Source organism: Symphalangus syndactylus, chromosome 12, assembly GCF_028878055.3.
Source record: "Symphalangus syndactylus isolate Jambi chromosome 12, NHGRI_mSymSyn1-v2.1_pri, whole genome shotgun sequence".
Lineage (NCBI taxonomy): Eukaryota > Metazoa > Chordata > Mammalia > Primates > Hylobatidae > Symphalangus > Symphalangus syndactylus.
This window is the reverse complement of record NC_072441.2, coordinates 74240601-74254209: the sequence shown is the minus strand read 5'-3', so window position 1 is coordinate 74254209 and position 13609 is coordinate 74240601. Positions and strand designations below refer to the sequence as shown.

Sequence of the window (13609 nt, the reverse complement as noted above, 5' to 3'; positions counted from 1 at the left end):
CTTTTCTTATCACAGAATAATTGCTATTAAAGGCAGCAGGAGAGATTTCTGGTTTCTCCTTCAACAGATTCCAATGTAGATCTAAGCTGAGTCCCAGGCCATATTCCCTGGGCACTTCTGATGCATGCTGTGACTGGGAGCTGCTGCTCTGAATGCTTTGTTGTTCCTGCCGACCTCTTGTGCCTGCTCCATAAATTGCCCAGGAATGTGGTACCAGTAAGACTTGGACACAAGCTTTGCTAGATAGCCTGCTAAGCCGCAGCTGTGTCCTTACCTCTACATCATTCTCACAGAATCACTGTGGTGAGACTCATTCTGAATATGAAGTCCTCTTCAGATGGCTGGGATTGGTTTACCCCTCCCTACACTAACCTGTAGAGGAATGTCAACCACACAGCCAGGAGAGAAAAGATACTTAGGGCAGTATCCTCTCCTTTAGCATCTGGCTAGAGCTTAGAAGAGAAGGCTTTTGCTGGGCACCTGCATAGAAACCCCTCCGTGGGCACTGGATCAGACACAGACCTCTTCATCGAGCTGCAGGCCGTTTGGAATGCTCAGCACCTGCTGGCAGGAAGCAGGAGTGGAACTTCCAGCTGGAGAGAGAGAGAGAGCTGATGCTGGAAGGAAAGCTGGATTGGAAGAAGGGGGTGTTCACTGTAGACAGGCTAAATTTGGTGTGCCTGTAAGATAGCAGAGTGGCCGTGCACAGTCAATATTTGGATCATTGGGACTGCAGCATGAATCTGAACTGGAAATAAGAAATGAAGACTAAGAGTACCTGCTCAAGGCTGGGCACAGTGGTTCACACCTGTAATCCCAGCACATTGGGAGGCTGAGGCAGGCGGATCACCTGAGGTCAGGAGTTCGAGAGCAGCCTGACCAACATGGTGAAACCCTGTCTACTAAAAAATACAAAAAATTAGCTGGGTGTGGTGGTGGGCACCTGTAATCCCAGCTATTCAGGAGGCTGAGGCAGGAGAATCGCTTGAACCTGGGAGACAGAGGTTGCAGTAAGCTGAGATCGCACCCCTGCTCTCCAGCCTGGCCAATGAGAGCGAAACTGTCTCAAAGAAAAAAGAGTAGCTGCTCAAATGCAGAGAAAGTGTTTAGAATGACAGTGGAGAAGCCGGGCATGGTGGAACACACCTATAGTCCCATCTACTCAGGAGGCTGAGGCAGGAGGATCACTTGAGATCAGGAGTTTCTGTCCAGCCCGGGCAGCATAGCAAGTCCCCATCTCTAGAAAGGAAAAGAAAAGGAGGACAGAAGATAGCTCTGTAAGGACTACCAGCATGTAAGGGACAAGCCTCCAGTAAAGTGGCTAGAGTGGAAGGAGGAAGAGCAGGAGAGGATAATAAAAGAAGAACAAAGGATAGGAAAGGCTGTGGTCACAGTGCTAAATGTTGCAAGAAGTTGTCTGTTCCATAAACACCCCCTGGATGCCGACCCTGTCCCACTCTTCTAAGTGCTGGGGAAGAGAAGAGGACAGGTTGAACACAGTCCTTGTCTTTATGAGCTTATGTTGTAATGAGGAAAGCATTTTTTTAGGTTATGGAAAATAGCAAAACGATAAAGCAGGATAAAGACAGAGTGACGGGAGGGGCTCACTGTTTCAGATAGGATGATCAGGAGGAGCCTCTCTAGAGAGGTCACATTTGAACAGTGACCTGACTATAAAGTGAGGACGATAAGGAGTGCTGGCATGACAGGCAGTGGGATGAGTGCCAGGACTGAGACAGGAACACATTTCATGTGTGTTCAAGGAACAAACAGCAGGGCCCCGTGTGGTGAGAGGAATGAAGGAAAGAACAGAAGAGATGAGGCCGCACAGGCAGTGCCACAGCTCACAGAGCCCTTTGGCTTGCAGGCCATAAGAAGGAGTTCAACCAGGTTGATGGGGGCACTCATGGTAGATCTTGAGCAGGGGAGTGCAGTGTTCTTAATTTAAGAGGTTATGGCGACTGCTTTGGGGAAAGTAGACCACAGTTGGGAGGAAGGTTGGGGCAGAGAAGAGGACCAAGAAGCAACTAGGGTGATATAGGTGAGCCATTACCCATGGTGGCTCAGAATCTGAAACAGGCAGCCTACCCATGAAGGTAGTCATAGAGGGATTGCACACAGATTGGAACAGGGTAACTCACATGTACGTATTAGTCCCTAGGAGCTAGGCCAATGGCAATTCCCTGGACAAGATTAAGGCCAGCTTGAGGAGTGGAGCCTTAGGGTGAAGGGCTCCGGTTTGTAGGTGTCAAGACTCCGAGGACCTTGGCAAGAGGAGTCTCAGGCAAGTGATAGGAGTGGGTGAGGTGGGTAATGAGAGACGGGAGGTGAGGAGCTGGCAACAGGACCTGATGCTATAAGCAAATGAGAGGATGCCCCTGGGGAGCTGTGGGGAGCAGGATGGGAACAGGAAACACATTTGTATTGGGGGAAATCTCTGGCAGAGAGGGAGAAAGTCTTCAAGAAGAGGTGATTTGGAGAACAGTATTCTACAAATGTGGGATGGGATCCACCGTGCTGACAGAAGAGTTGGTGTTAAAAAAGGAGATTTCTCACTGACCCAGGAGGGCAAGTGGTATCAGTGAGTGTCAGCAGCTCCAGCTTACCAGAAAAGGTGACAGGAAGTTGAGGGCTCACCAATGCTGTTCAAGTGCTCTCTAGTGAATCCTGTGGAGTTGAACCTTGGGAAGGAGGGTCATTCCTAGGCTACTCGATAGTGCAGGGTCGGGGGAAAGGGAGCAGAATCTCTCATAAGAACATATCACGTTCAACAGCCATTTGATTTTGAAAACACAGTTTAGTTTGGAGAACATTGCCAGATCTGAGCCGCCAATCTATAACCTTCGGACAATAAATGAACTCTCTTAAAATGAACTGTTCTCCTTTGGTCTTGATACAAAGACTTCAAGTAGCATAGAGACATACTCTTCTGCAGAGCACCCTCTGGGGTAGCAATGCCTCAGAGCTCACCTCTGTAACTTTCACTCAGCTGGTCCCTCACCCAGTTCTTTATAGGATAGAGATTGGAAAGATAGAAAATACTTTCTGAGATTGTCTCACAAACTGCTTGGCAGGTTGAGAGGAACCCCAGGGATACAGAGGCCGACAGCTGTCTGTACCTAAAAACCAACCGAATTGACTGAATGCACATACTGTAGGACAAGAAATGAGTTTTCATGAAGTGATGTGGAGACATGGAAAATAGGGGCTGTGAGCAGGACCCTCCTTTCACACACATGCGTTCCTTAACAAGGCACTGAATATGGAGATTATTTCTGAGCCACAGACCTGCACTTGTCATGCTGTCTGCACGGCAAGCATTGGGAAGTGCTCTTGACCCGCAGTTCCTTAGCTGGTGTCTCAAGAGTGGGTTAGTTATTGTGAAAAGGAGAAGACAGCAGTGTTCTCAGTATCACTTAGGCGTTACATTTTCAAGCATGGCACACCTGTAAAATTCCTACCTGCCAGCCAGGTGTGATGCCGCACACGGACAGCACTGGAGTGTTTCCTGAACAACCTTAATCTGCACTGGGCCTGAGTTTGTGCTGCCTTTCATGAGTGTGAAGGTGCTAATGGTGCCTCTCTTCATGCCCACGGGATGTCCAGTCATCCCTGTGACCGAAATTGGGCTGGAAATGTCTATGGGCAGAGTAGGCTGCAGAGGTATCTCAATATGACTGTGATTTGGCCCCTTGCTTTGTCTGAGCAAAGTCTCTGCAGAGCATAAGAATAAAAGGCACTTACTTTCTGGTCAAAAGCAGAAGAAATCTTTCATTCTTAAATGTTCGTATCACCACACTTAAACTGAACTGAAATCAAAGAGCAGCACTCTATTTTGCAGGTGTACATTGAACAACTTCTAACTAATGCTAACATCGATCTTTGTCCTACTAATTGGAAAAAGATTGTCCTTGGAGCCATGCTTCTTGCCTCTAAGGTTTGGATAAATCGTGGTCTGTGGAGTGTGGATGACAGCCAGAATCCCAAGGACATTGCAGTTGAGAACATGTGAGTTTGTAAGGTTTTGGCGAACAGTGTAACCAATTTCCATACCTCATTTGCTCTCCAAGTTAACATTGTAAAAAATATCTTTATAGGTTTCATTGTGCAGATAAAGGAAATAGGCATAAGACAACAGACTTCTCTCTATCCAGCTTTAGTGTAACAGTTTATATTTTCCGGCATTCATGGGTAGGTCTTGATGTGTTATTGTTGTAATAACCTCCTGGATAAACTGAAAAGTATTTTTCTGATTGTTTTTTGGCAAACCTCTTACAGGTGTACTATGAGAATGACACAGTACAGTAAATATCTTTATAGGTTTTTAGAAGCTATCTGCCAGTTTCAGTCCCTTTTTAAAGGGCAGACATCTGGCCTTTGAAATAATTGGCCACTGTTAAGGTCTTAAGGACTCTGGACTATGGAGAAGTTTTAGCTTCAACCTAAGTCCCCCATTGTGTAGTTGCTTTTGCTGGTCCTTTCCTCTCCCTTTTATCTGAAGATCTTTTTTTATAGGAACCTTGAGATATGAAGTTAAATAGCCATAGATTCCTGTGCCCTAGCCCCTCCCTACTGGGAGTGTTGCGTGTGTTTGGAAATCAGCCTGATGAGTTAGAACCTCCAACGTTCGCCTGTGGTGTGAAAAGCATTTCTGGGGCATCTCCCCATGCCCACCACACTCACAAGGCTCCATGGGTACTCAGACATCTGCAGCAGCACTCTGGGGTCTGGAGTTGCCCATGACAGTGCAAGGAGCCTTGCAGAGGCATGGGGTTCCTCCCAGATGCACCAACACCACACAGCTTCACCAGGACTCCCTTCCAATCCGGCCTCATGACTGCTGTGAAGGGACGGGCCCTGGAGCTGGCAGGCAGGGTGAGCAGGGAGGTGTTTCCAGCAGAGCCTTCCTGGGTGCCCGCTGGACAGGACAGCTGTGCAGGCTGCATCTGTGCAAGACAAGGGAGCAGCTCTTGTTCACATTGAGCAGCAGCAGCCCATCAAGATCATTCCAGGCAGTGGCACAAGTTAGTTTTGTGACCTTTGTCCATGACTCCAGATAATACTATCATTCTGAATCACCTCAGTGTATGTCTGCAATTGAAGATACAGTGTCTATTGTAGATATACCTCAGTGTGTATCTACATTCAAAAATGACCCCTTTGCGGCTGAGCTTAGTGGCTCATGCCTGTTATCCCAGCATTTCAGGAGGCTGAGGTGAGTGGATCGCTTGAGCTCAGGAGTTGAAGACCTGCTGAGTAACACAGCGAACCCCATCTGTACAAATTTTTTTTTAAAAATTATCTAGGCATGGTGGCAGGCAACTGTAGTAATCCCAGTTACCTGGGAGTCTGAGGTGGGAGAATTGCCCGAGCCTGGGAAGTTGAGGCTGTAGTGAACTGTGATCACATCACTGCACACCAGCCCTGGGTGAGGGAGCCAGACCCTGTCTCGAAAACAAAAAAAAAAATCTATTTTTGCCACCACTTTGCTAACAGTATAAACCAAGTGATCGTGGTGGTATTTCTGGTAGCCATTTTAGCAAAGAGTGTGACCACAAATGAATTTGAAACTAACGGAAGTACTTTGGAAGTTGCAAACACTAAAGTAGCCTTGATCATAGTCATCCATTTGAAAACTGGTCCCTTGAAGGAAGCAAGGTTTGTGACTGCCTGAGTTCTCCTTGCCTGCTGCATAGCCAGAGCTGATTTATTAAGACAGGGGATTGCAATAGAGAAAGAGTTTAGTTCATGCAGAGGCAGCTGTACGGGTGACCAGTTTTACTGTTACTCAAATTAGCCTCTCCAAAAACTCTAGGATGGTTCTTTAAAGAATAATTTGGTGAGTAGGGGGTCAGAAAGTGGGGAGTGCTGATTGGTCGCATCAGAGATGGAATCAGAGAGGGTTGAAGCTGTCCTCCTGCACTGAGTTGGCTTCTGGGTGGGGGCCACAAAACAAGATGAGCCAAGTTTGTTGATTGGAATGGTGCCACCTGATCCCAGTACAGGGCCTGCAAAATATCTCAAGCACTGATCTTAGGTTTTACAATAGTGATATTATTCCCAGGAGCAATATGGGGAGGTTCAGACTCTTGCAGACTTCAGCTGCATGACTCCTAAACCATAATTTCTAATCTTGTGGCTAATTTGTTAGTCCTGGAAAGGCAGTCCAGTCCCCAGGCAGGAAGCAGGTTTGTTTTGGGAAAGGGCTGCTACTGTCTTTGTTTCAGAGTTAAACTATAAACTAAGTTCATCCCAAAGTTAGTTTGGCCTCTGCCTAGGAATCAACAAGGACAGCTTGGAGGTTAGAAGTTAATTCAGTAATTCAAGTTATATATATATATATATAATTCAAATATATATATAAATTTCTATAGACTTATCGACATGTGAACAGAAAATTAATTTTGGAAGTAGGTTCAGCTGGGTTTTAAGTTCAGCAAATTAGATCACCACATCTTGGCTCGTGGTCTAACTGTCCCCCCTTACAGGTGAACATCAAGCATTTGTTGACTTAGCCACTGGGTAAAATATTAAAAACTTTCAATAAAATATTAAAAACTTTCAAACCAAGAAACCAAATGTATTGTTCAGATACTGCTCATTTTTAAGCAATTAACTCATTACAGAGGTTACTCTGAAAACAGCCAGATTTACTCTGTGTACCTATTAATTTAGCCTTGGTGAGGGCGGCTGGATGATCACGTGGCAGAGGACAGCTCCCAGCCCTTTCATCTCCCACTGTATTCAACTCCTCCAAATCCCATTCTGGCCAGGGGTCACAGATGCTGAGCACTTCAAGGTTGCATTCCCAACTCAGGAGCAAGACTGCGTGTATAAGGCCAGGGCCCTACTAGAAATCACATCATAAAATGGGTTTAGTCTAGCCAAAATGTCTCTCCTTGATTTTTCTGCCTTTCAAACTTTAAAGAATATCCTTGCCCTGTCATAGTGGCAGTTTCAACTCTTCATAATACTAAGGTGAGCAGAAACTTGCATTATGCCCCCTTGACATAGCCTTGCGGGCTGGAGCAGAGGGAAGGGGATTCTTTTTGCCATGGAATGTAGCTTGCTTATGTATTTATTTGGGATGAATCCTTCTTGTAGCCTTAGAGTTTTTCCTCCTCTGAGATAATAGGGTGTCTCTCCATGGGTCCATTTGTTGCCGTGGTGATGCACCCAGTCCTCCTGTTGGTGCTTCTCTACTTCAGTTAGCCCCTTCCTGTTATCGTCCTGGTAAAAATGCCTGGAGGTCCTTCAGAGCTAATAAATGGCACCCATCATTCCCGTCATGTGATTGCTATTGCAGGGCTTGTGAGTGAGAATGGAGTTTGAGTTGTGCAACTGCCCTAAGGGAACTCTGAAGAATGAGCCCCGAGTCCACAGCAGGCGTGCAGAAGAGGCTTCCACCTTTCTCTCATCCCAAACTTGGGGTGCTGGGATGCAGAAGACACCCCAAGCAGCTGTGTCTTGTTTGGACATTAGTGTAGGAACCCGACCAGGCAGCCTTTATTTGTTTCAAAACATAATTTAGAGCATCCTAGTAGCTCAGAATGGTATTTTTAAAGATAACCCACTTGACTAGAATTGTCCTATATTGGTTTTAATGTGTTTCTCCTCCCCTAGGGGCAAGATGGAGAAGTGTTTCTTAGAGCTACTTGAGTTTAATATTCATGTATCTGCCAGTGTCTATGCAAAATATGACTTCGATCTGTGTGCCTTGGCAAATGACCATAACCTGTATTTTCTATTTGGTTCTTTATCTTCACAAAGATAAAGCACAGAAACTGGAGGTAAGGATGTGAAGTCACTTAGTGGAATTTTCCATCAGCCACAAAAGCCAACATCTGTTACAACATATTAAGTAGTGATTAGGAAAATGAAAGCCTTAAAATTAACAGACCAAAGAGCTTATTTCTTTGGCATCATATTTCTTGTCTGTTACAGTTTATAGAAGGATCCATATTCTTTATTAATTAATTAATTAATTTTTTGTTTTTTGAGACAGAGTTTAGCTCTTGTTGCCCAGGCTGGAGTGCAATGGTGCGATCTTGGCTCATGGCAACCTCCGCCTCCTGGGTTCAAGCAATTCTCCTTCCTCCGCCTCCTGAGTAGCTGGGATTACAGGCATGTGCCACCACACCCAGCTAATTTTGTATTTTTAGTAGAGATGGGGTTTCTCCATGTTGGACAGGCTGGTCTTGAACTCCCGACCTCAGGAGATCCACCCTCCTCGGCCTCCCAAAGTGCTGGGATTATAGGTGTGAACCACAGCCAATGATCCTCCATATATTTTTTTTTTTCTGAGATGGAGTTTCACTCTTGTTGCCCAGGCTGGAGTGCAATGGCACGATCTTGGCCCACTGCAACCTCTGCCTCCTGGGTTCAAGCAATTCTTCTGCCTCAACCTCCCGAGTAGCTGGGATTACAAGCATGCGCCACCATGCCCGGCTAATTTTTTATTTTTAGTAGGGACGGGGTTTCGCCATGTTGGTCAGGCTGGTCTCGAACTCCTGACCTCAGGTGATCCGCCCACCTTGGCCTCCCAAAGTGCTGGACTTACAGGCATGAGCCACTGCGCCAGCCAGTGATCCATATTCTTAAAAAATTATTGATATTCTTTCTGCTATGACCATAATTCAGAATATTTTTAATTACATTTAATCTGATTTTAATGGGTTTTGTTTTTAACCTCTATCCATTCAGACAACGATACTTGAATAAATGCAATTGTATTCCTAATTATATCTGTATACACAATGCACTTACCACTCTTGACTGTCTTTTACTTACACAGTTTGGAAATTTATGTCATTGTCTACTGTATATAACACAGTGCAGTCCCGTGAGTTTATTAGACAAAGCAGTAGTGGCTGAGAGACTTGTACTTAGACTGCATAAGGTGCCAGTGTTTCAAGTACTGTCTGTAGGAAGGACATGGGTTTTTAATGAAAATGGTAACTTTCATGGGGCAACGTAAGATTTATGGCTTATGACCCTTGGTGAGTATACAGGAAAATTACAACTGAAATAGACACATATAAAATTGGCACTTTTTCTGGTATCTTGGTTGTACTTTAGAATAATACATTTTTCTACCACAATGTGCAAGTAAAGTAGCACCTTATGGTGCTTCAGTCATTAGACTTCTTGGATGTTCCAAAATAGCCCAGCACACACCTGTCTCATTAAAATTTGCTTTGAGTACGTAGTAATTAATAAAGATTGGGTAGAATTTGAATCTCTGAGTAAATTGATTTTTTGGCACAAGTGAATGTTTATGATGTTGAAGGAACAGGTGCACAGGTAACAGATGATATTGTTGTTAGATCTTATCACAATACTCTTGAAATCTTTGGGAGTCCTGTTTTATTTTTTATGTAACTGTATCATTAAGCGATGAGCCCAATTTTAAAATAGCTTAATAAAGTAAGTTCCTCTTGGCTCTGGCAATCTATTCATAGCCCTTAAAGGAGCTACCTTAGTGAATGGGCAGGGAGTAGCATCCTCAGAACCTGGCGCTGTAAACCTCAGCCAAAGCAGCTGCAAAGGAACCATCTAAAGGAATCTGTATGTGTGGCTTCTCATCAGCGGTGCCTTTTAAAAAATGCTGGAGCCCGGCTGGGTGCGGTGGCTCACACCTGTAATTCCAGCACTTTGGGAGGCTAAGGCGGGTGGGTCACGAGGTCAGGAGATTGAGACCATCCTGGCTAACACGGTTAAACCCCATCTCTACTAAAAATACAAAAAATCAGCTCGGCGCAGTGGCAGGCGCCTGTATTCCCAACTACTCGGGAGGCTGAGGCAGGAGAATGGCATGAACCCGGGAATTGGAGCTTGCAGTGAGTGGAGATCGCGCCACTGCCTCCAGCCTGGCGACAGAGCGAGACTCCGTCTCAAAAAAAAGAAAATAACTTGAAGCCCTTTTTTAAATTATACTTGTTTTCTCTTTGATTTACTTTCCTAGGCTGTCACGGCCATGTGAATACAAAGACTTGCATCGAGATGCCGCTGCAATGAAAAGGGCTGTCAGCATGAACTTCATTGGTATTCGGTGCTCTAATGCCATCTTATCTTAAAGAGAGAAATTAGCCTTAAAAGACCCTGAGCTTCTCAACTGTAAAGAGTAGAAAATATCACTTCTGCTGAAAGAAACAACAAAATCAGGATTTTCTTTTTTTCTTTGTTATTTGTTTTTGTTGTTGTTGTTGTTAGTGTTTAGGATTTTCATCGAGAGGAAGCATCTTCTAGTTAGCCACATTGTGGAACTGGGTGATGGTGGTATGAACAGTGGGTGCCAGGTGCTTCCTGCCTTTCCTCTTCCACTGGGTCCAGATGGCATTCCTAGGGCACCACCTTGAACAACTCTTGGGGAGAAGTAGTGTCACATGGACACAGCACATCCCAGCTCAGAGTCCACAGTCACCCACAGTCTCAAGCAGGTGCCAGTCGTGTCCACAGTCACCCACAGTCCCTAGCAGGTGACAGTAGTCTGAACTGAGCTAGAGCTCAAAAAACTTTAGAATTGGCTCCAGATTTGTGAGAGCACCTGGGTTTGGTTCTCTTTCCACTGAGGCACTGAATACATAATGGCCCACAACTCCCCAATGGCTGGGAGAGAGTGGCATCGGGGCGAGGCTGTCATTACTCCAAGCACCGGGGTGGCTCAGGCCTGCTCATCTAGTCTTTGGAGGGAATCTGTGCATGTGAAATGCCCCTACGTCATGGTTCTAAAGGAAGAGATGAAATCAGCTCGTCTTCCCCCAGGCTGATAATGGTCACACCACCTAGGGAAGCAGTAAAAGGCCTGGCCTTGGGATTGTTAGGGGAGCTAAGGAAGTGAAAACTGAATTTACCCAGTTCCGGGAAAACAACAAAGGAGGAACATCTGGGTTCAAAACATTATCAGAAGATCATTTTCCCAGCTAATCTTGCCCTGGTGCATTGTATGGTCTCAGCACTTGTCAACAAAACAAAAGCCTCTCAAAAATTCTAATACAGGGTCACACCACAACTCACATTTTCCAGTGCACCTCAGTGGTTCAAGAGATTGCTGGTGCTGCCTGCACCTGTCAGTCTGTTCACATATGGAGAGGAGCAGCGGTTCTCATAGGAGCGACTTCTGCATCCTGAGGAAGTTCGCCCACACAGTTCTGGTTGTAATAACTGTTGGCACCCACTGACATGCAGTCAACAATGGGACTCCTATGGTGCACAGGACTGCCCCCCTTCTCAATCAAGAAAGAATTTTCTGGCATCCAAAATAGAAGGTGCTGAGGATCAACTGCCCCAGAGTCTACAAGGGAAACACTTTCTGAGACTTTCTTTTTTCTTACAAGACCAGATCCCCACCAATGTGAGATGTTAGATCAAGTTTTTGTGCAAGGGTGGATGTGGGGGGCAGAATCCTAAGATGCCGTTATTGTCTCTGCTGTCTTTTGTTACACCCTGAATCTTTCCTTGGGTATGGCCAGGCCTGTGCCTTGTTCTAGACATTTGAATATGGCAAAGTGAGGGAGTGGCTTTCTAGGAGTTACCTTTCCTTTCCTTTTATCGGGAACAATAGGAATCCCTATTTTCTTTCTTGTTTTTATTTTCACAGTGCAGTGGTTTGGAATATCCCACTGTTGATTTGTGATTTCCTCCTCCAACCATAATCTATGGCCCTTTATATGTAATTGAATATTTTCACTTATTGATATTTTGTGTCTGAAGATAAAATATTAGACTAAACATGTTAAAACATTTCATGCAAAACTTCAGTGGTTGTAGAGTCTACTCTTTGGTGAATACACAAATTTATCTATTTTATATATTAAAAATTGTATTAGTTGTGATAATGATATTTTCTTTTTTATCTTCACTTGTTAGATATAGTTACTTAAATTTTTCCAAAATTAATGATATTGTATCATATTTGATTTAAAATACTACTAGGATATTTAGATTGATAGTTGAAAATAAATGGCAAAATAAGAATTGCTGAAACCTAGTGATAATGTACTTAGGATGGGTTTATTATCTATTATCCCTATCATTGTTAAATGTTTAAATTTCCATGAAAACCTCTACATAAGAACTTAAAATTTTGTGTAAAATCCTTTGTGCCCTGCACTTTAGCTCCACTGCATAATTAATAAAAGGAACATGGATTCTCCTGTGGGAAGTTCTGCTGGACTCTCCCTTTCTTTTCCCTGCAACATGGGGAGAGCATTTTGAGGTCACCATGGGGTGAGGCGGCCGTGAGTGCCGGGAGCAGTGTGTGTGTGGAGATGCGTTTCGTGGCCACTATTCTCCCTTGGGTCTTTCTGGTTGTGGGTGGTGGCTTTGAGAACGGTTTCTGAGGATCCTCTCCAGGGGAGTCCTCCGCTTGTGAGGTCTCCCTCTGGAGAGGGAGCGAGGATGTCTGGGGAGGGATTCATAGGGTCGCCCCTGTGTGACAGAGGCGCCCTGTGCAGGGTCTCCGGGAAAGCATCTTTTTAGGGGTGGTGGGGGGAAGCCATCGCCTGAGTGGAGGATGGGGCCTGGTCACCCCTGTAGGGTGGGCGGGATGTCTGACGGAGTGCTGGAGGGTCGCCTGTGTTTCGGGGTCGCTGTGCAGGGTCTCAGTACAGCCCTTGACTTGGGGAAGTCATTGTGGAGACTCCGAGGTGGTTGGGACGGGGAAGAGGGCAGCCTGGGCAGTTGCCGCGGTGTTTCAGCGTCGCTGATGCCAAGAGACAGGTTTGAGAGGGGTCTTTGGATGGGAATAATTGTGGAGTCCCCACGTTCTCGGCGGGGAAAACTCGAGGGTGCTCCAAGGCCAGAGGTCAATGCGGGGTGCGCAGGAATAATCTAGGGGGGCTCGCACGGGAATGATGGCTCCCTCGAGGGGTAAAGTGTGGAAGGAAGGGGCCTCAGCAAGTTAGGTCTTGCAGGGACCTTCTGTAGGGCGCCTGTGAGATAGATCCATGGGGCCTCTAGGGTCGCGCCTACCCGGGGCGGGGTATTTTCCCGGCGTGAGACCTATCTGGGTCCCGGAGGAAGGGCTTCGCCCTCCGCACCGCCCGGTGGAGGCGGCCAGGAGGCCGGGGCTCCTGCCTGCCACACGTGGCACTTGGCAAACTCATTTCGGGGGAGTTGCGTTGCTCCTGGGCGGGGAACCTCCTCCAGCCTTGGGGACAGCGGGGCCACCCCTTAAGGGCCGGCAGCAGGAAAGGACGGAGCTAGTCGCGCACCTCTGCATCCTTTTATTACGGAATTGGAATTGGGTTTACTTGGCCGACGGTGCGGAGAGGAGGGTGAGGTTGGCGCTCCCCCTGCTCCTTCTCTGCCAGGCGCAGTTTCCAGCGCAGATCCAAGCCCCTGGGATCAAGCCCCTGGGATCACGCTCCGCCTACTGAGGGGAGCGCGGCCTAGTGCGGGGGGTGGCCCCAGGCTCCCGGGACTGTCAGGGGACATCTGCGCCCTGTGAGCGCCAAGCCTGCCCCACAGCTCCTGAGCCAGCCAACACCGGCGCCCGGTGCAGAACGCGGACCCGCAGCCCGAGCTCCGGAGACATTTATGCAGCCAAAAAACACATGAAGAAATGCTCCTCATCACTGGCCATCAGAGAAATGCAAATCAAAACCAC

At 46.4% G+C, this 13609-nt stretch overlaps 1 protein-coding gene across 31 annotated transcripts in view; it reads left to right on the top strand.

Moving 5' to 3' along the window:
* Positions 1–12163, top strand: part of LOC134731321 (cyclin-Y-like protein 1B) — a 64948-nt gene extending 52785 nt beyond the window's left edge. For 22 of the 31 annotated variants that reach the window (XM_063625957.1, XM_063625954.1, XM_063625953.1 and 19 more), the window contains 2 exons: positions 3842–4008; positions 7624–7790. In XM_063625957.1, coding sequence (XP_063482027.1) covers positions 3842–4008; positions 7624–7774 — 318 coding nt within the window. In that variant the 3' untranslated portion in view covers positions 7775–7790. Of the gene's footprint in view, positions 1–3841; positions 4009–4097; positions 7791–9964 lie in introns of those variants that run through there. The other 9 variants (XM_063625973.1, XM_063625972.1, XM_063625974.1 and 6 more) reach the window with 4 other exon arrangements.
* The last annotated feature ends 1446 nt before the right edge of the window (positions 12164–13609 follow it).